General features: G+C 40.3%; 1 protein-coding gene across 2 annotated transcripts in view; it reads left to right on the forward strand.

Moving 5' to 3' along the window:
* LOC122806682 (E3 ubiquitin-protein ligase RNF144A-like) overlaps positions 1 to 23,210 on the forward strand; it is a 157,181-nt gene that overhangs the window by 26,317 nt on the left and 107,654 nt on the right. For both annotated transcript variants that reach the window (XM_044077300.1, XM_044077301.1), the window contains exon 2: positions 19,175 to 19,272. In XM_044077300.1, coding sequence (XP_043933235.1) covers positions 19,175 to 19,272 — 98 coding nt within the window. The remainder of the gene's footprint in view (positions 1 to 19,174; positions 19,273 to 23,210) is intronic.

The following is a 23,210-nucleotide window of genomic DNA, read 5'->3' on the forward strand; positions in this document are numbered from 1 at the left end:
TAGGGCCGAGGTGGTGCAGTGGTTAGTGTTGTCGCCTCACAGCAAGACGTTCTCCCGTTCAATTCCTGGCTGGAGAGCCTTCTGTGTGGAGTCTGCATGTCCTCCCCATGGTCAAGTGACGTATAAAGACATGCAGGTAGGTGCGTGTGTGAATGGGGGTGTCTTCTTTGAAGGTTGGGTATCGAGCTGGCAACCCGGCACCGTAAAAACTCACTGCCAATCATTAGCAGACCGGAGTTCTGCTGTGGCGACCCCTAACCGGGAAAAGCAGAAAGACTTACTAGAGCTAGAGACTGTACCTTTGATGCTTTGCATGATCCATTGATAAGGAACACAACTGTATGTGGAATAGTGTCAGTTAACAAGGAACGTTAAGGTTATGAACTGTTAAGGAACTGTTTCCTGTAGTATAAGGTTTGATTCCCTCAGCCTTCATTTACTTACTGTGTGACTGAGCAAGTCACTTAACCAGACAGTGCTCTGGAGCAAATGGGAAAATTGGGCAAGGCTTCTCAGTGGTGTCTTGGACCTCCTGCCTAGTAACTACCTATGAATGTATGAACCTATTAAAAATGACCAAGTGAGAGGCATACTACTGATAAACCAGGATTTAATACTAGACAAAGCACTGGGTATGTGCAGGGAATTGGAAATATACAAAATTAAGGCTGTGGCTGATAATGAAGGTAAAAATGGTGCTTACATCACATAAAAGTCAAAAACAAAAGGGGTATAGGCGGCACCAGGAAATAGCTGCACAATTAAAAACGCTGCATGTACTAGGTATGGTTATAAGCACAATAAAAGGAAATACAAAGTTTGCACTCAAATCTGCAAGCTTTATGGGGTCAGAATAATTTTACTAAGGTATGTAAGCCACAAAAGAAGTCTGTTTTGCAAGAGTTGCATGTTATGGAGTCTAACGTGGAAACAAAAGCTAAAATATCCGTGGCTTTGTAAAATATTTTGTAGATATAAGTGTATAAATGTACCTTCTATATGAGCTGAGGGGAAATTTTGAAAATAAAATCTCATTAAAATTAACTGACCTGCCTATAAGTTAAGGTGTTAATGCTTGTGAGACATAGTAATGCATAACAGGAATTTCTCTTCTCTGGCACACCACAACCTGGGATGAAGGAGGTATAGGGTTTCCAAATATTGATTTTTATTTAAACTCCACATTTCTTAACATAGTGTCGCTTTGGAATAATACTTTTTATACATCATATTGGAAATCAATACATGAAACCTTACTTCTTAATAGTAATATGATATTGCTTGAACCATATATTCAAATACATACAAACATCTTTATATGGATTTTAAAAATATACATTCAAAGTGAAAGATCAAAACTTGTTTTCGCACCTCTTATAAACCAAATATTGTTGCTGTTTAAAAAGTTTATGTTTTCAAATCAATTAATTAAGAATTTATTAATAATTATGTTTCTTATTGCTTACATAAATGAATGTTTGATATCTTTTGATACTCAGAAAATGTTAGAATTTAAGAAGGGTGACCTACTATATTGGAATCAGTTTCTCTCAGCTAATAAAATAAGTTCTGCAGACTATTTGATCAGCAGATATAGTTTGCAAAATTGCAATTGTCTGGACATCCAAACTTGTAAGGATTTTATACATACTAAGCTCGTACCATCTTTAGAGGCATACAATAAGAGTAACTTAAAAATCTTGGATTTTATAGCAACAATTATTAATAACTCACCCAAGAATACTTCATACATATCTGTTATTTATAAAATTCTCAGAAATGATTTTAGCAAACCAGATGTTTCTTTTTGGAATTATTCAAGTGAAGTTAATAGACAAGCATTCTCAGACAAAGATAAAAAAAACTTATTTACAGTATTTACAGCTCAGATGATGTCATGGTACGTTGCTGTGATTATAGTGCACAGCATCCTAGGTTCGAGACTTGGCAGAGTTGATTATTTGAACCTAAGACACAACTGAACTAAAAGTAATAAAAATACCTCCTCTGTGCTGTGAATTCTGGAAGAGGACCACCTCTGCAGCTTTCTTTTTCAGGATGCATCAAAACTGGACATATACAATTAGCCCAATAACCTCCATACATATTCCTTCTTTAAAAGATTATGGCACTTTCCTTGCCACATCACCAAAAATGTAAACTGCAGAAAATAGAACTGGGCAGAATGATGTAATGTCCTAAGTAATCAAAAAAGACTGCTTCAAACTATAAGACTATAAGATGAATATCCATGTAGCAAATGGGAAAGGTTACAGCCTAATGTGCAGTAGGTGCAGGGTTTGAGAACATGGAAGGGCAAGTAAGCATTTATTACCTGGACGACTGGATAGGAAACAGCAAATACACTTTTGGGATCCCACCTGTGCCCCTTCTGGACAGGGGAAACAGGTACTGTCTTTCAGGGAACATGGGCAAAATTCTTGGCTAGGCTTATAAGGGCCTCTGGGCCAATAGCCTGGTATCATCCTATGAACCTATGTGAAGGAATCCACATCTTCCATGTTCTGACATGTATACACATGGATATTTTTACATAGATGTTTTTTCACCCCACATAGACTAGCAATAATGTACAAGGAAGATGAAAAGAAATGCTGCAGATGTGGACACCCCGATGCTGACTGGATACATATGGTTGTTAATTGTAAAATAATTTCCCCATTTTGGTTAGACTTTAAAATATAACTGTACAATTTCTGACTCCCTTATCCTTTTCAATGTTCCTGGTCCTGAAGTCATTCCAAAAAAAACAAACATTTTTATTATGGTCTATCCTCTCTATAGCAAGGAAAATTGTTAATATAAATTGGAAATCCCAATCTACTCCTGTCTTTAAAGCTGAATTTATTCATCTTGTGAAATACATTTGTAAGATGAGATTGCTACTATAAAAGACTAACAACATGACATCATTTAATTGCTTGGACAAAACTGTCTAATCTGAGAAACATTAAGTGTTCTCCTATGTATATTGCTTTTTTAGTTGTCATGGACATTGTATATACTTTATTTGTTTTTTCTTGTTAGTGTACCGTTAAGTTATTGTGTTATAAAATGAAAAAAAATATATAAAAATGAATTATTTGTTTAATAGTTTATGTTTTAATGACTGTTATGCTGCAAACCTACTGCAATACAAGTAGTGTTCCCTACCCTTATCTACTAAATTGCATAACTACTGTGATACGTTGCTGTTGCAAACAATTTACACAGTACTGTGGTGGTAATGATCCCCACCCCATCAGTTACACTGCATATAGTTAAATAAAGAGACAGTTTAGTGACCGCCATGCTGCAATTTAAACATCTGCTGTGGCGGGATTCTTCACTTCTGTCTGCTGTTATATGTTGGTGCTGCAAACAGTTTACAGAGTACCAAAGCTATAGTGATTCTCCTCCCAGGCCTGTTAAACTGCATTCGGTTAATCAGTTAAGTGAAGACACAGTAAGGTATGACAAATCATTATAACATAAAAATATATATTGTTTGAATTTAATGACTGCCATGATGCAATGTAGCTGCAGCAATCCCTGTCCCAATCTGTTAAACTACACAGAGTTAATTGAATGGCTAATTCATTAGAACATACAAATATAATTTTTTAGTTAAGCTGTAATGCCTGTCATGCTGCAGTTCTGCAGTTTTCTTCCTCTCATGCATGTCAAGTACCCCCCCCCCCCATAATTAAATTTTTTAGCATAAATTTATTTGACTTATACAAAAGCATTTACAATGTTTATCTGGAAATATTAAGCTCTTCACAAATCAAGGGGTCCTGTGTTTGTGTCTAGTTTACTGCATTTTCCAAAAATACCTCCATCAACAGAATTGCTAATACATGTAGTAAAGAGAATACCTACAGAGAAAGAATAGTGCAAGAACTGAAAAGAATGGTGTGGCCTGGTGCGTTTGTTAACTAATCTGAGTCAAGTGAATGGATAATAGTATGGCCACAATCATTACCCAAGACAAGCTAAGGATATGTACAGAACCCCATTATTAAAACATACGGACTGGAAGAGAACACTATCCACTGCACCCTGCTGAAGAGTTTGTTTTCAGCATGCCCAATACCAAATGGTTTTCTGTACAAGGTGCAAATTAAAGTTTCTGGCTAAACAAATTGGATGAAGCTAGATCTAAGGAATGCACTTTTAATACCCTATTGGGCAGGGAACCATACCTCTCAACTTTCTAGAAGGTTATGGGGACACTCATAATTTTCTTTCAAACTTTTACTCCATCCCTCCTAAAATTGGAAATAATTTTGCGAAGCTTTAAGTTAATAGTGTCAATATTTTCCTAATTAGGGGCTTTTCATTTTTTCTTTTACTTTGTTACTAACTCTGAAGGTAAAAGTTGTGATGTATCACAAGGACCGATTTTTGTACTGCCGTTTTTCCTCAACATCAGATGTGCTATTGGGACCTCTTACTAAAATAACAGCGGGAGGTTTGCCGTAACGGTTAAAGTCTTCACTTCAAAGACACAAGGTACAGGGTTTGATTCTGACGTCAAGTTATTGGCAAGGCTTAAAGTGGCTGTTCTGGGCAGTTTACCCAGTAATCACCAATGAACATAAGATCTTGATGGTGTCGTTAGTATCACAGATAGATGGCTTTATGTGGAGCTACCAAATAAGATCATGACACAAGGATGATCAATCTGTTAGACAGGCTGAGGCGAAAAGGTCTGAAGCTGAAGAAGAGTAAATGTACATGATTAATATCGAATGGAAAGGAAAAAACTGACCTTTGTCTGGGGATGGAACCCAAGACCACCTGCATTCCCTGTGGTTGTCACTACCACTAGACCACCAAGGAGAGTTAGGTGCAAGAGCAGTTTCTCCTTTCATGCTGGTGATTTTTTGAACACACAAGCATCAAGTGCAGAACAACTATCAACCTACTATTGTATAACAATACTATATATATATATATATATATATATATATATATATATATATATATATATATATATATATATATAATGTATAACAATAGGCTGATAATTGTTCTGCAAGAATGTCTGAAGCCAGATTTGGAAAAGGTAAAGAATAGATCCATATGCAATATATGAAGATAAATCAATTATTTCAAGATTTCTTGGAGAGATTCAATGTCTGTCATAGTTCATACCAGAGTTATCAGATATTACAGTTTCATGAAATATACTAGAACACGCTATAAACTGCTTTTGATCTACAGAACAAGAAGAAAGATTTCAGATGTTTGGAAAGGCTTGTTTCGGAGACACCAACCATGATGTTCTGTAATGTCTCACAACAGTAATATTTCAAGTTGATGCGAGTCAGCCAGGACTGGTTGTAGTGTTACTGCAATAAATTAAAAGCTTTAACAGAAACACAAACAAGGTATTATGCACAAACAGAAAAAGAAATGTTGTCAAACATTTCTTAACTTCTTTATGTCAAAACAGTAATTGTGGATTCAGACCATAAACCACTTAAAAATACTTTTAAAAAGTCACTGTACAAAGCTCCAACTATATTACAATGAAGACTGCTGAACTTGCAAAAGTAAAATTCCAATGAAAACCTAAAAAAGCAGATGTATGTAGTTAATACATTTATCACAGTGCACCTCAAAAAGAAGAAAGAATTTCTAGAAAAGTGTATGTTAAAGTACCATAACAGTAGATGCATGAATGATCACTGATGCAGTAGCCTTAGCTGTATGGGTTATATCCTACCAAGGATATAACAGACGGACAACTCCCAAAGCTTCAGGGTACCTTCCAAACTCCCAAACAGACAAGCAGCTCGAGCTGAGCTGATTAAAAGACAAGTTTGGGGAAAAAGGCCTTCAGAGCTTTCTTGCCAACAGATAGAGGGAAGCTGAGTCCTGGAAAGACAATGGTAAGAAAAAATATAAATTTCCCACCATAGCATTAAAAACACACACACACCAAAAAAAACCCAAGGTGGATGCAGTGAGGTAGTGGCTACTGAGGAGTGATCATTCAAATGTCTACTGTCATGGTAAGTTTTCTTATACAACTGTACTATGATGTTCTTCGTGTTTCACTGTAGCAGTCATCACATTTGGGTTATCTGCCTGCAGGTTGTCCTCAGCCGGCCTTAATACCAGAGTCTTCAGAATTCTGTGTCGGATGCTGTCGCTTCTTCCATGATGTCAGGTCATCAGGGGTATAGAACATGCAGCCGATGCCATTACATCAGTCTTTCTTGCCATGCGGTGCCCGAAGCAGAAGCAGTTTGCAAGTGCCGGTCAGCCGACTCCTGAAATTTTCATTTTCGAGTTTCAGACCCAAAGTCTTCAAAAAAGATAAGTACCCTGTTGGGGATCCTTTTTTCTTGCTCTAACTGATGTCAGAAAAATTAACAATTGTCTTGCCTGTGGAAAGCAAATACCTCATAGAGATTTTCATTCTTACTGTGTCACCTGTTTAGGCCCAGACAACGACGTCCCCCGCTGTCAGTTTTGTGCCTTGTTCGACACCCAAACTATTCATCGTCAGGCTATTTTTGTAGCTAAATACTTTTGTTCTCGATCTCCATACTCCAAAATGGCTTCGTTAAGCCGTCTGACTACTGGTCTTCCAAAAAAATGTAAGGATTAAGACAAAGACAGACTGCATAGGTCCAAAACTGCCGACGATGCTTCCATTAAGCTAGTCGCCAGTCTGCCGGTACTCAGTGAGGCGCTTTTGCAGCCCCTGATACCCGCTACTACAGATTTGCAGGCCTCTACTGAGATCCATTCGGAGTCCAGTATGCCACGAGATGCTTCTTTAACTATGGAACCTGCGGATGTCTCTACCTTGGATGGGTCCGGAGCTGATGTGCAGGCACTGGCTTCTGAGGGTGTATTCAAGCCTACAGACTTTCATATTAAACCAACGGCTTCATTTCCAGCTAGAAGTACCAAATTCCTCAGGCCTAAAACTTGCACTACACCTAGAAAACTGCTGACCAAACCATATACTCAGGCCCATATACCTCAAAAACAAATGCTTAGAATGGCTGAAAACCTTATTGCCTTAATTAGGGGAAGCCAGCCTTCCCCTTCTAAGAGACCTAGAACTGATATTCTTTTTGATTCTTCTGATCAGGAATCTGATATCTCTGCTTCTTCTGATTACCAGGATTTGTCCTTATCTACTTATGAGGATTCTGATGCAGAGGATTCCATCCCCTCTGCTTCCACTCCAGAAGATTTTTCTTTTGGTGAAACCTTGCATACCCTTAGGGAGCATTTCCGCTGGGAAAGCCAGGACTATTCTTAGTCCAAAAAGAGACTTAGGGAATTTTTACTCCTGCCTCAACACAGGCCGCTAGCTATCCCTCCTGTTCTGGCTATTGTAGATGATGTTTTCTTGGAATCTAGCCTTACCCCAGACACTTTGCCTCCAGCTCCCAGGATACCTGACAAATACTACAGAGTACCTGACTCTCACAGGTTCCTCTTCAGGAATCCTACTGCGGATCCAGAGACCATTTCCCAAGGACCAAAAGGCATTAAGGCTACTACTGCCAAAAATCCTACCCCTTATGATAGGGACTCTAGAGCCTTAGACAGATGGGGTAAAAAGGCATACACGTCTGCTACTTTGACCATTAGGGCTTTAAATTGCCAGTTTCATATATTAAAGTATCAGGAGCATATTATGGGACTACTTAAACAAAAAATGATGTTAATTTCTGACTGTGCTGAACACAAAGAGTTGCAAAATTTAATGCATTCTGCTGAACAAGTTGGTAAACATACCTTGCAATGTGGTTTTGATGCTTTAAAAGCATCTTGCAGGGCTGCTGTCACTGGGTCTGTACTTAGAAGGCATGCTTGGCTTAAGGAGCAAAACTTGCCAGGCCATGTTAAAGCTAAATTACTGGATGCACCCTTAAACCAAGACCGCCTTTTTGGAAACAAAGCAGAAGAAGTCCTCAAGAGGATGGAGGAAAAAGCTAAATCTATGCAAACTGTTAAAGATTTCTTACAAGTACAGCCTCCCAGATTCAGTAGGCATTGGACTTCAAAGAACTGGTCCTTTTCAGTCCCTTGCAGGCCTTCTCAGTCTAAACCCAGAAACAGCAGACCACCAAAACTTCAGTCTCAGGCTACACACAGATCTAAGCAGTGGGGGGCTCCCACTTCTAAAGCAGGGAGTAGTAAGCCACCCCCTACGGAAAAATGGCACAATGACTTAACCTTAACCCTTCCAACCCCTGCTCAACTACTTGCTCCCTAAGGAGGAAAGCTCGCCCTGCATGCAAAAAACTGGGAACTCATTACCCAGGACAAATGGGTTTTGAAGATAGTTTCCAGATGATACACACTCCACTTCCACACACTACCAACCCCAAGTGGTTGGCCAGACCTCCACCTAAATCAGTGGGTGGAGGCCCAACAGCAGGTTCTCTTTCTCCTCAGTATCAGGGCTATTCAACCTGTCCCAGCAGAACAAAGGGGGCAAGGTTTTTATTCAAGACTTTTCCTGGTACCCAGAAAAGAAAACTCCTGGCTTCCTATCCTGGACCTGTCTATTCTCAGCCCCTTCTTGGTGGTTCAAAATTCAAAATGCTAACTCTTCAACAGCTTCTTCCTATGCTAGCCAAGGATGCCTGGCTGGCAACCCTAGACTTAAAGGAAGCTTACCTGCACATCCCAATAAGAGAATCCTGCAGTCAATACCTACGTTTCAGTGCGGGCTCCATGCACTTTCAGTTCTCTGCACTTCCCTTTGGCTTATCTACTGCGCCCAGGGTGTTCACAAAGTGTCTAGTTCCAGTCATTGCATTTTGCAGGCAGAGAAATATTTAGATTTACCCATACTTGGACAATTGTCTGATTCAGGCAGAAAGCCAGAACTTGCTATTACAACACCTGGCATTGTAAAGAAACTTCTAACCTCACTGGGGTACACCATCAATGAAAAGAAATCACACCTAGTACCCTGCCAACAGATGGTATTCCTGGGAGAAAGTTTGAACACAACTTCCCAGATGGCATTCCTCACTCCAGAGAAACAAGTTTATTTGACAACCTACTTCAAACTATTGGCCACACAAACCCAGCTATCAGCAAGGAAAATACTGCAAGCTCTGGGGTTCATGGCCTCTTGCATTCTGCTAATTCCATATACAAGACTGCATTTGAGGAAACTCCAATGGTGTCTAAAAAGTCTATGGTGTCAACATTCTCAGGACCTGGAAACAATGATTCCTATCATTCCTTGTCTAAGAACAGAGTTCCTTTGGTGAGCAGAGGCCTGCTACTACAACAAGGGACTCCCTTTCACTCTACCCCCTGCTGCCCAAACCCTAACAACAGACACGTCAGATTATGCATGGGGGGCTCACAGGGCAGGGCAGTGCATTCAGGGCAAATGGAACCCAAAACAGATGCACCTGCATATCAATCAAAAAGAAATGTTAGCTGTACAGAATGCTCTGACAGCCTTCAAAGACCTTATTCTTCCAGGACAACTATTGATAAAGACAGACAACACCACAGTTATGTGGTACATAAACAAGCAGTGGGGAACTCACTCCTACCCTCTCTGCAGACCAGTCATGGCTCTGTGGAACACAGCCTTGAGCTTCCAAGTGCACCTACAAGCTCAATTCCTGCTGGGCAAACTAAATTCACAGGCAGACGACCTAAGCAGAAATCTCATGGACCCATACGAATGGAAACTAGAACCCAAAATATTCAAGCCCCTGAGGAACAAATGGGGGACTCCAGAGGTATACCTGTTTGCCTCCCCTCAGAACTACCAATTGAACAAATTCTGCACCAGAACTCCCCACAGTCAAGCTTGGAAAGTGGATGCCCTGTCCTTTACCTGGGAAAGCCTCTCGGTTTATGCCTTTCCCCCTCTGCCTCTCCTCTTAAAGGTTCTACTAAAGATGAAACAGGACAAGCCAAGGACAATACTGATTGCACCAGACTGGCCACGCCAGCACTGGTACCCCCTTTTGCGCAGTCTGACACTGCTACAACCATGGCCCTTGTCTCGGACACCTTCCCTGCTGTCCCAGCAGGCGGGCCAGATGCTGCACCCTCAGCCTCAAACCCTGAACCTTGCAGCCTCGCTAATTCCATGAGTTCTCCTCTAGCAACCCTCAGTAAGCAGGTGCGGGATGTCATTCTTGAGGTAAGGAGACCTAGCACTAGAAAATTCTATTCTGAAAAGTGGAAAAGATACTGTTCCTGGAACCAGGCTCAGGGGATGGGCATAACGGTGCCCAGCTTACCTCATATTCTAGATTGTTTAACAGAAATGCTCCACAAGGGCCTATCCTTCTCGTCAATTAAGATTCATGCCTCTGCCATTTCAGCACATTATAATACTGAGCCACCCCTCTTCTCTCACCCCTTGCTAAAACAATTCCTTAGAGGGGCCAAAAATTTAAGACTCGCCCAGGAGAGCACCCACTCCAGCCTGGGACCTTAACTTCGTATTGGAAAAGTTCACTCTTCCCCCCTTTGAACCAGCTACTACAGCAGGGTTGAAATTCCTTTCTTGGAAAACAGCCTTACTTCTAGCCATCACTTCAACAAGAAGAGTGTTTGAATTACAGGCCCTCATGGCAGTGGAACCCTTCAACATATTCCCTGCGGACAGGGTTTCCCTCAAGACTAATCCATCCTTTATGCCCAAGGTGGTGTCTAGTGTGGCCCTAAACCAGTCCATTCATTTGCCTACTTTTTTCCTTAATCCTCAAAATAAAGGGGAATGGATACTGCATTCCCTGGACATGCACACACAACTTAGATTCCATTTGGACAGAACTAAGCCTCTCAGAAAATCTGACCAGCTGCTAGTTAGCTTTGCTGCAGGGGCAGAGGGGAAGGCCATTCAAAGCAAACCATTTCCATATGGATAGCCCATTACATTCATTTCTGCTACAAGCTCCATGGAAAACCTACCCCACAGGGGATAAGATCACATTCCACCAGGACTGCATCTACCTCTATGGCATTTCACAGAGGAATTCCTACCAGGGACATCCTGGAAGTTGCTGCCTGGAGCTCTGTACATACCTTCACCAAGCATTACCACCTGCCTATGTTTTCTAAATCCAGAGCTGGTTTTGCCACAGCAGTCTTACAGGGCCTGATTGCTGGCCCTAAAGCTCTTTAACTACCTCCACCCTTCCTTAGCTTTGGGAATCAACCCAAATGTGATGACTGCAACAGTGAAACACAAAGAACGTAGTATAGTTGTGTACACTTACCATAAATGTAGATGTTTGAGTGTATTCACTGTTGCAGTCCTGGTTACCCTCCCTGCAGCCCCCTGACTTCTCTTGGCTCTACCTTTCCTTCTTGTTTGGCATATATTATAACATGTGTATTTGCTTTTTTCTGGGGGTGTACTATAGCATATAATTGCTTCCTATTGTGGGGGCACCTGACATCTCGGGCAAGAAAAACTGATGTAATGGCGTCGGCTGCATGTTTTATACCCCTGACAACCTGACGTCATGGAAGAAGTGACAGCATCTGATGCAGGAATCCAAGACTCTGGTATTCAGGCCGGCTGAGGACTACCTGCAGGCAGATAACCCAAATGTTATGACTGCAACAGTGAATACACTCGAACATCTGCATTTATGGTAAGTGTACACAACTGTACTTTCTTCCTATTGATCATTACTGCTGATGCAGTAGCCTTATCTATAGATTACCTGAGCTTACTACATTTGGAAGGTGGAAGGAGAAGAGTCCAGGATCCACTGGAGAATGTCCTAGCAAAGCCTGATCTAGACCTAGAGAAGGAATGCAGCTTATAGTGCTTTGTAAAAGTTTGTACAGAAGACCAAGTAGCAGCTTCTAGAATAATTCTAGAATCCATCTCTTTCAAAAAAGCCATAGATGAAACCAGGACCCTGATAGAGTGGGTGTAGACTCTGCCTGTAATAGATCTGTTGTGGTGAGTATAAGCCTTAGACAACCATTTGGAAATAGTCTGTTTTGACACAAGTTGTCCCTTTTTCTTACCTTCACAAGAAGTGAACAATTGATCTGATGATATGAAAGATTTAGTTCTGTCAGAATAGCATCTGAATTGTCTCTGGACATCCAACATATGGAGTACCTTTTCTCTCTCATTTTTAGGTTGAGGAAAAACAAAGGGGAAATGGATAGTTTGACATAAGACTGCATTGAAAGAAGAGGATCTATGGACAGACATGATGAAATGGCCAATAAATTAACCTTGATAGAGGAATAAGAAGGGCTATAGGATGGTAACTCACACTAATACTATAAAACCAGAGAACAATTAGCCTTAAATGGGAGCTGGTTATGTTGTTGGCACCAACTAGAAAACCTTTTCCATGTGGTAAATGTATGATTTTATTGTAGCAGGCTTTCTTGCCTCTATTAGTAGCAATTGCCCTATCATCCAGGGAGTCAATTGAAGTTGATTGATGTTGGGGGGGGGGGGGTATCAGACTCCCGTGTTCTTGTGTAAGTAGATACAGTCTCTGAGGAAGCTTGTGGTGATTACCCCTGGCCATTTCCAAAATATTTATTTATTTATTTTACATTTGTTAACCGGGATAGTCCGACTTGGACATGAGTCCATTTACAGCGGAGGCCCAGGGAGAAAAGCTCCAAATTCTTATACAGAAGAGATAAACATACATTGTAGGTAATGCTCTACATTATTTAAGATTAATAATAAACATAGTTATGCACACCTTATTTTGCAGTACAGCTCAACAATCACTTACATTTACAATGCACATGTTTTTATATCAGCTTCCATTTATGATAAACAGGTTTCTGTGAGTATAATAGAAAACAAGCAGATAGTGGTAAAAGATGATTTTAGTAGTAGGAAGACAAGAGTTAAGAGTTAACCCAAAAGGGAATTACATTTAAAAGAAGGGAGAACTATGGTTGCCTGGGCCACAAAGGAGTCATGACAGCCCTTCTTGCAGAGTCCTGGAACAGAATCTTGCCAGTTGACTGCTCAGAGAGGTGTCAAACAGGTCTACTTCAGGAACTCCCCATAGATGGATCAAATTTGAAAGACTCCCCTGATTTTGTTTCTATTCATGAGGGTCTACCTTGATCCTGCTCAGCTTGTCCTCCACACAATTTTGCTCTGATGGAATGTAGGATGCCTGTAGAGTGAGACTGTACTGTAAAGCTATACCTGAAGCCAACATGGCTAGTCTGAAAATGGCAGTACAACCCGGTCCTTGTGCTTGTTGATGTACCGTATGATTGCAGTATTGTGTGCAACTTCTTGAAGAGGTCCCGGGGACCAAAGATGATTCAGAGAGTAGTGTGCCTTGATCAGGGCAAGCATCTCCTAGATATTTATGTGCTTGCATATGTCCTTGGTGTCTCACACCCCTAGACTATTATCCCTCCTGAAACAGCTCCCCAAGCAAAGTCTGAGGTACCTGTGGTGACTGACTGCTTTGGACCAGGGACAGTGAAGGAAGATCTGGATTTAAGGATATCTGCTGTCCCTACCAAATGACATCTCTTCTGTCAAACCCCAAGACATGGATTTGAAAAGTTAAAAAGTGTTGGTACTATGGAGTTTTGCCAGGGTTATCATGAGAATCATAGATGCTATGAGACCCAGAATGCTGAGGTAGTCCCACACAGTAACTGATGTCTGAGAAGAAAACCTTAGAATTAGATTTATACATAGGTCTATTTTTTCCTGTGGAAGAAAAGCTCTTTGAGCAGAGGTTTCTACTTGACATCCCAGGAACACAGTCCTGTGAGAAGGAGTCAAGAAAGACATTTGAATGTTCTCTTGGAATTCCAGCTTGTGTAAGAGATCTCTCAAACAAGAGAAGGAGATTCCTGACACTTTGAAAAAAGATTCTGCAAAGATAAGCAAGTTATCTAAATAGGGAATATGTGGATATCCTGCAGCCTGCAACGAGCTATAACTGGAGCTAGACACTATATGAACACTCATGGTGCAGTGAATAGTCCAAAGGTTAAGGTAGAGAGCTGATAATGTGATCCAGACATGTAGACTCTTAAGAAACATCTGGTCTAGATGAATAGTTTTTAAGTGGATTGTTACTGGGAAACTTGAAAGAGGAAGAAGAGGTAACAGGTTGTGAAGTGATGTCATTTTGAGTTTGGGTACTGTCAGAAACAGAATTAGTTAAGAAAGATCCAGAATTGCTCTCTAAACATTTTTTTGACAGTAGGGACATCCTTGAATAAAACCCTTCTCCACCTGGGAAGGAAGAATTGGTTCTATCACTCCTTGGGACAGCATGTGATGAAGAATCAGTGGAAACAAAACAGTCTGATCTGGAGGATGAGCAATGACCTCTTCGAAAGGAGGATAGTCATTCAGACTTGCTGGACTGACCTTGGTTTAGGGATGTTTGAGAATTCTTTTGGACCCCTGTGCCAATTTCTTAAACTTCTGTTCACCTGTATTTTCTTGAGACTGTTTATTCAGTTCCCTATTAGATGAATGAATGCTTAAAATGTCGAGTACAACATGCTTGACAGTGTTTAAGTGAATGTTCATCTAAGTGAAACTGGAGAATGTCGAAACAAGGAGTTTCGAAAGTTACAGTTGGCCAGCTGTGAGGAAGCCAATGGCTGATGTCAGAACATTCACCCTGTCTCGCCATTCTTGCAGTCCTCCACTGTGGTGCGGTCTTGACGTTCACCCTGTGTAATGTTGTGACAGTCCTCCACTGTGGTGCCATCTCGGAGTTGGTATATTTAAGTAGGGGTGTTTGGGGGGCAAAGCTCCCCACTTTATTTTGTTTGTCGATTTGTTTTTGTTTTTTTGGGGGGGGGTTGTAATGGTGTACAGTACATTGCAGCTGTAAGCCATTGGATTCCTGATGGATGGCCAACTATAACTTTTCTAAACTCCTTGTTTCGATATTCTGGGGTTTTGATTAGATGAACATTCGCTTAAAAGCTGTTGAGCATGTTGTATTCGATATTTTAAGCATTTGTTCATCTAATATAGACCCGTTTATTCTGCTTTTTGCCAAAACTGGATAAGGAGATAGAAAATCCCTTGGACAATTTGGAAAAGGGGGGCTGAAAATGTTAGAGATTCCCTGGGTCAGCTTGCCCATTTCATCATACTTTTTGATCAGCTCTACAGCAGATGGACCAAACAATAAAGCTCTATCCAAGGTTGAATTTAAAATCCTATTTTTAACACCATCTGGGAGGTTCTGAGAATGTAGCCAGGCAAACCTCCTTAAAACAGTACCAGTGGCCATAGCCCTGGGAAGAAGTATCTACAGAGTTATACAAACCTGTAAACAATGAGTAGTGACCTGTGCAATAGTAGACACTGTTATTTAAAGCATTTTTCTCAAAGGTTCATAGGTTGATACTGGGCTATCTGCCCGAAGGCATATATTAGCCCAGCCATGTTGTGCGGTATTCACCGCCCCTTTAGTAGCTCCCTAGACCCTTGTACTAGCAGCTAGTACCCTTGGCCCCTATCTAGTAGTGCTGTTGGTGTGAACTCCGGAGTGAACTTTCTGTTACCCATCCACTCATTAAGGTTCCTCTTGAAGAGTGATAGTGAGGGGCTCTGTCTTATGTAGATCGGGACCCTGTTCCATAGTAAGGGAAGTCTCTGCGAAGGGAATCTATCCCTCCAGCATGTTCTATTCATTGTTGTGTTGAGGTTTATATCCCTAGAGCGTGTAGCTCAAGTAGATTTGGTTTTGCTAAGATGGAGCATGTTCAACAATTCTGGGTTGGACATGGCTCTGTACGTTAGACAGAGATCACCTCTGAGAAAGCGGTATGCAACATAGAACAGTCTTAGCTTTTTCAATCGTGCTGCATAGAGCAACTGTTTGAGGCCAGTAATCCTCTTGGTTAGGTACCTCTGTGGTCTCTCCAGCTGCTGGAGATGTCTAGCCAGGTACATTCCAACTGGTGCATTGTACTCAATAATGGGTCTGATGAGGGAAGAGTAGAGGGACACCATTACATCCTTAGATCTTGATGCAAACCCTTCCGTGATCAGATGGGTCACATAGAAGGATTTTCTAACCACTTTGGCAACATGGTTATCAAAGGAAAGCTGACTATCTACTTGGGTCCCTAGATCCCTTATTTCTTCTTCAGATTTCAGGGGATTACGTCCTATGTTGTAGTTTGCGGGTACTCTGTTTTTTCCAAAGGGGATTACTATGCATTTTTTTGCATTTAGCTTGAGACCATGGCTTTGACACCATGCATCATTCTCATTTAGGCCCTTCTGGAGGATCTCCATGTCAGCCGGAGACTCTATTATAGCACCCAGTTTGCAGTCGTCCGCAAACTTAGTCAGCCACAGCCCTTCCGTGCTTGCCTGTACTTCTGAGAAGTATATGCCAAACAGGAGGGGCCCCAGGATAGAGCCCTGAGGCACACCACTCGTTACTGGTCTGGATTCGGACATAGATCCTGCTACTCTTACTTTATGGGATCTGTCTGAGAGCCAGTTTGCGGTCCATCTTGTGACGTAAGGGTTTATGCCCAGGCTGGTGAGCTTATCAATAATACCTGAATGGGGAATGGTGTCAAATGCTTTAGCTAGGTCAAGGTAAGCCGTGTGTGTAGGAATAAACTGCTGATAAAACATTCCTCATACTTCCACAATTTATCAAAACAAACTTTAACCTGACAATTTAAACTTCTGAAAATCAAAGTTGCAGAAATATGCACGTTTTTCCAATACCTATCAATAATTTCCCCATCCTTATCATAAAGAGTAGGATTGGAATTGATTAGGTGCTTAGCGGCAGTGGGATCAACTAGAGCTACAGCTGCTGGGCCAGGTTTGGGAATAGCATATAAACATTTAAAAGACTGAGGAACTTTGTACATTCTGTATGCCTTTTTAGGGACAGCTTGCTGATTATCAGGAAAATTCAAGTAGTAATACCCAAACACACCCCCTCCAAAACAGACACAGCAGGAGGCATGGGTGTAGGATCCAGAAAATCCTTCTGTAAAAACTCCTAGTATTTTCTCCCACTGTTAGCACTGTCACATTTCAGCAATAGTATCAGAGAAGGAGAAACACCCACAGGGAGAATCAGAAACTGAGCTCTCCTCTGAGTCTGAAACAGAAATCTGAGAAAACCTTGTATCTGTCCCTTCATCTTCCTGTTTGGCTCAGAATCTTTACTCTCTTCAGGAAAAGAAGCATCCATCTTTCTTTTATGAAACTACCTTTACAAGAAGGATCAGCTGCTTGAGCCAGAGCCAGTAAACTACTCCTATCCAAACATATTTGAGGAGGAGTAATTACATGCTAGGTTTTCTGTTTCTTTTTGACAGTAAAAATAGGGCCATCCATGTTACTAATGGCAGCAGCAGCTTCCCCAGGAATGGGCACAATTCTGATTATTCAGGGAAACCTTTTCCGTTTAGTCTCTCAGGACCAACAAGAGTGGCTCTCCATGGCCACTGAGAGGACCCCATTAGCCACAGATGATGTTACTAACCCCTGCTCCTTAGTGGCTATAGGTGCTACACCAGCTTGATCTGGGGTAAAAGTTGTGTGGTCAGAAGTACAGCAAATAGCCACAACAGAGTCACCCATCTGCAGCTGAGGGAAATTGATAGCCTGCTGTCTTGGCAAAGGCTGTTTGCTTATTTTTTTCTTTTTGTAGCTAGAAGAATGACTGGCCATGGGACTGGTATTTTGCTCAAAGATCAAGCCAGAAATAGTACCCCTCAACAAGAAGCAAATACCAATAAACACAACCAGTATACAAAAGTAACTTTTTGACAGAAAAACACAGTAAAACACACTTTAAGACATTATTTCAGCCTGACAAAAGTAAAATAAATACAATTTATCCACAGAAAACAATGTTTTGAGTTACTTTACACCACTTTAAAGCTGACAGGAAAAAAACGAGCACCCCATTTAAAAGTATGTTAAAGTCTCATAACAGTCCATTAAAAACACAACATTCCCAGCTTTCCTATAACTTTCTTGAACAGGATATTAATAAAATATCAACAAAATTTAGAAAATGGTAGTTTTTCTCCAGAAGGAAACTTATTTGCCCAGCAAAGAAGAACACCAAGCCAACAGTCTCTCCTTGAAAGCCTCAGAGGATATACTCTTTGGCGTCAGTAAAGCTCTGAAGGGCTTTGCACCCAAACTTTTCTTTTAGTCAGCTCAGTTCAAGCTGCCAGAAAGTATGGGAACGTGGGAAGTGCACTGAAGCTTTGGAAGCCTGGCAGGATATAACCCTGTATAGTTAAGGCTACTGCAGCAGTGATCAGTATGACGATCCTCTAGAAGATTGTTGGGTATTCTGCAGCTACCCCTCTCTACTGATAAACTAAATTAACTGAAAAGGTGTGCCTGAGAAGACAAAGATATGCAGTTGTTAAACGAAACTGCCACTAACAGCTAGCTGAAAACTGATTGTAGTAGAATAAGATGGCTTCTCTGCTAGTGGCTGAGTGTAAAGAGATGAAGATGTGACTCTGTCACAGCTGGATTGAGTTCTATAGTTCTCATTGAAACTCATTGTCAAGACTGTTTTGGTTTCAGCTCTGGTTTAAATGACCACATTTCCCCCAGGTGCCATCCTGAGATGATTTTGGCTAGTTTTGAGCACACGAACAGGAAGTTCTTAGTAATTAAACTCACTTTTGTGGCTGTGTTTTTATCTGATAAAGTTCATCAAAACACCCCACCCGCTAAGTAGAAATACATTAATGTTTTTTTCTTTTCTTAACTGTTCCATTCAAGGACCAACACTTATAATGTGAAATATGTGTGACTAACCATCTTTTACTGCATTATTTGTACTTTTTTCCCTTTCCATTCAATTGTATCACTGTTTACTATGCAACCTGTTGTTGTTTTTTTTAAATTCTACAGTTACTTTGTTTAGTATGTAACTTGGAGCTTTCTCCCCGGGACTCCGCTGAAAACAGGTCTTTTTTTGGGCTCAGTCAGAAACTCCCGTAAATAAATAAATAAACAAATAAATAAATAACTGCATGAGTAAACGTGGTACTCTATTAAAAGAGCAGTCTTGGTGAATTGTTGGTGACTGATCGCGCATTTTGTTTTGTTCTTCGTTACTGACAGCACCTTACACCACTTCTATAACTGACTGCCTTTAGTCATAGAAACCAAAACATCTCATGACTTTCTTCTTTGCAGAGCCTCACAGGTCCGGAATACTTCGAGTGAAAGCATCTTGTCACCATCTAGTAAATTCTAGCTGCCTCCAGGAATGGGTGAAAATGTTGATAGATAAGGTAATAAATACTTCAGTTTTACAAAGAAGATAAAACTGATGTTTGTTTTGTGCAACTTTTATGCCAGATCTGTTCATTATGCTAAAATTAAATGTTTCTTTTGAAAATGAAGAATGCTGAGTGTAGACCTCAGATTTCATGCATATCATAAGACTGCACTTTAAAGTAAGCTTTCAACATGTAACCTTCAGTTGTGGGAGGGAGTCATTACATGCCTAACTGCAGAGCTATATTCTGGCACCATGTACTCTTGACAGTGTATCCAGACTGAAGACATGCTCTGTTAGCGCCATATACAAAACATGATGCATGACAGCAAAAATTACACTGACAAAAACACAGAATCTCCAATAGGTGACAGCAGAAGGGATGAAAGATAAGAGCAAAATGTACTTTGTTTCTTTGCTCCAATGAGCTATCAGTTCTTCAGTTGCATATCTTTGATTTTCAGTTAAAATCATTTTCATTGCAACCGGCAGTGACTTTGAAGCTTCAATGAAACTAACCATACCCCATAGCTAACTAAACAAACTAAACAGTTACTTACCTCCAGGGATAAAGCCTGGAAGGAATGTCATAGAAACAGAACCCCACAACTTGAACTTAGATATAAACAACTCCGTAACAATGCCAAAAAGCAAGTCATCAACGATAAAAAAGCTTTTTCTGTACTAAACTCACTACCCAACAAAATAACCTCAAATTGTTCTGGAAATCTGTTTCCTCTCTCCTAAATCCTGGTACTCAACACAACCCCTCCCCATCTCCTGGCAAAGACCCTCAAGAAATTGCCCAAGCCTTCAATTCTCATTTTATTGATACCCAAAAACTTGTTAATTGATTTCTGTCTACAAGCTAACAAAAGTATAATTGGCAACATAAATGACAATACACTCTCTAACCACTCCCCCCACATCAATTGCAAATCCAACAAAAACCCATCCACGCCTCTATTTACATTGCAACTAGTACCCACCTCTCTAGTTCGTAAACTGCTCTCAAAACTAAAACCATGCTCCCCCTCTTCCGATGGCTTCCCAACTGAATACTTAAAATTTGCAGCAGATTCTATAGCTCTTCCAATTAGCATTCTCATTAACAGATCAATCTCTGAATTGTATGTCCCACAACTATGGAAAAACTTGATTGTTACTCCCATTCACAAAGGCAGTAACACCAGTGATCTATCTAACTACCGGCCCATCTCCATACTTTCACCTTTATATAAAATTCTAGAAAAGTGTATTTATTCGCAATTACTAAAACATCTCATAAACAATAACCTACTCACACCCATCCAACATGGTTTTCGGCCTGCACACAGTACAACAACAGCCTTACTGTCATTTACCTAAAGTATATACAAAGCTCTTGATACAGGCCTACTAACATCAGTGATCCTACTAGACCTATCAAAAGCTTTTGATACAGTGTCCCACTCAAAACTACTTTTACAACTTGAGACCATAAACTGCTCCCCACACACTCTAACCTAGTTCCATAACTATCTACACAACAGAAAACAATCTGTTAGATGGCAAAGTAAGCAATCCAATTATCTGCTCAACAACACAGATGTTCCCTGCATCTATATTACAATGCTGAACTTGTAAAAATTTGAACGTTGTAATATCGAACCCAGAAGTCTGAAATATGAAAATAGCAAAGCCACGGCACACCGATTTTTTTCTTAGGGAAAAAAATCGGAAGGCAATTTTTGGGGCTTTGCTATTTTTTCCACTGTGGTGCAATTTCAGAGTTGGTATATTTAAGTGTGTGGGGGGGGGGGTGAAGCCCCCCACTTTAGTTTAAGTTTAAAGTGTAAAGTTTTTTTTTGGTCACGGAGCAGTGATTTTCTTTCCCTGGGAAAAAAGTCGCTGTTCTGTGTTTTTGTTATTATTGGGTTTCGAATTGTACAGTTCGATATTACAACGTTCGAACTCCTGTGGGTTCGACATTGTAATGTAGACCCTGTTCCCCAAGGGTCTATTCTTGGGCCCCTGCTTTTTAACATATTTATTAATAATCTTGATAAAGCACCCCTGCAAAGTACTCTCATTCATTACCCAGATGATTCAACTATAATTACATCCTCTAACAAAACCTCAGATCTGCTAAAGTTATCACAAAATGCATTTACTTCCATCAAATCCTGGCTTAATTAAGCTCAACTGCTACTTAATCCCAAAAAATCAAAACTTTTATTCTTCCCAACCAAACTTCTAATTCTAGACTTTAAAATACAGAAAATGAAATTGTAAAAACAGCCAAACTACTTGGCATCACAATCGATGACAAACTATCCTTTGAGAATCATATACTCAGCCAAATCAAAAAGACCCATTTTAAGCATGGCAAACTCTATAGGCATAAACTCTATTTGGACAAGTCTACCAAGTTGAAACTAGCTAATAGTCTACTTCTACCCTTCCCTCCTCTATGATTGCCCCATTTTCACTAACCTACACACACCTCTCCTGAACAAACTGCAGTCGTGCTACTATAAAATAGCCTAGTTTGTCTCCAATATGCCAACTCGCACACATCATTGCCTGGCCATTAAATCTATAAACTGGTTTGAGTTCCCTCATTATCTACATTACTCCCAACTTACTCTCACCCACAAACTACTAAATAATCCAAACTTCTGCCATTCCCTTCAAACTATAATACAAACATACACTCCTATTCGGCATCTTAGGTCCTCTAACAAACAACTCTTAACCATAACTAAACCCAACAAAAGAGCTGAACAATGTCTCTATTCCCATGCCATTGCCAAACTTTGGAATGTGCTCCCTCTCTCTATTACTCAACTAGACTCTTTAAAAACATTTAAATTTGCACTAAAAGAACACTATCTCAATAACCTTGTCTGTTCTTGTAGTCTTATGATTAAACCACCTTAAATGTTTTGGCCATTATACACTACAAATACTTTTACTAACTTAATATAGTTTCAATTTGCACCATCTGTCTTCGTATCCAATCTCTCTTGCTTTCTCTACTTCTGTGGCTGAATAAACAGAATTGATTAAACAGTATTCTTACTTATGAGAATATACAAACAGAATTACTAACAATTTAACACACTGGGTTTATTGTTTTGTATTGCATTCCTCTGTAATATGGATTTGTCTTGTATATCTACTTCAATTTGTATTATGTAAAAACTTTCTTGACTTTCAAAGTTAAGCTGATGTTATGTAAAAATTTCTATGATTGTATGGAGCTTTTCTCTCCGGCCCTCTACTGAAAATGGGTCATTGGGCCCAGTGGGCTTTCCCAGTCAAGAAATGTCAATAAATAATAAATTGTTACCAAACTGGAAAATTTTTAAGTCAAAATTTTATTTGATTAAAAAATAAGCTGTACCATACTGTGAGCAGACTTGCCACAAAATCAAGAAACATCATGTTCAATGTTCTTTCATATTACAGGTGAAGAAGCAATTAAGGTATTAAACTATTTAACCTTTAAGGAGGAAGAGAGAGAGAGAGAAAGATTGTTAGGGGAAAGGAGAGATGGGGAAAGTGAGACAGAAAGTGGGAGAGATGGTTTGGGAAAGAGGAGTTGGAGACAGTAAGTCAGAAAGAGGGAAGACATGGTTTGGAGGAAAGGAGAGATGGGGACAGTGAGTTAGAAAGAGGGAGAGATGGTTTGGGGGAAAGGAGAGATGGGGACAGTGAGACAGAAAGAGGGAGAGATGCATGGGAAAAGAGGACATGGGGACAGTAAGTCAGAAAGAGGGAGAGATGGTTTGGGAGAAAAGAGAGAGGGTGCCAGTGAGACAGACAGAGGGAGAAATTGTTTGGGAGAAATGGGAGAGGGGGACAATAACAGAGAGAGATATTTTCTGGGGGGGGGTTGTTGCCATATCTTGAAAATCAGATATTAAGTACACCACAAACTAAAGAAGACAATCATGTATTGAGATT

This window comes from Protopterus annectens, chromosome 7.part0 (genome assembly GCF_019279795.1).
Source record: "Protopterus annectens isolate FY-2018-M chromosome 7.part0, PAN1.0, whole genome shotgun sequence".
Classification (NCBI taxonomy): Eukaryota; Metazoa; Chordata; order Ceratodontiformes; family Protopteridae; genus Protopterus; species Protopterus annectens.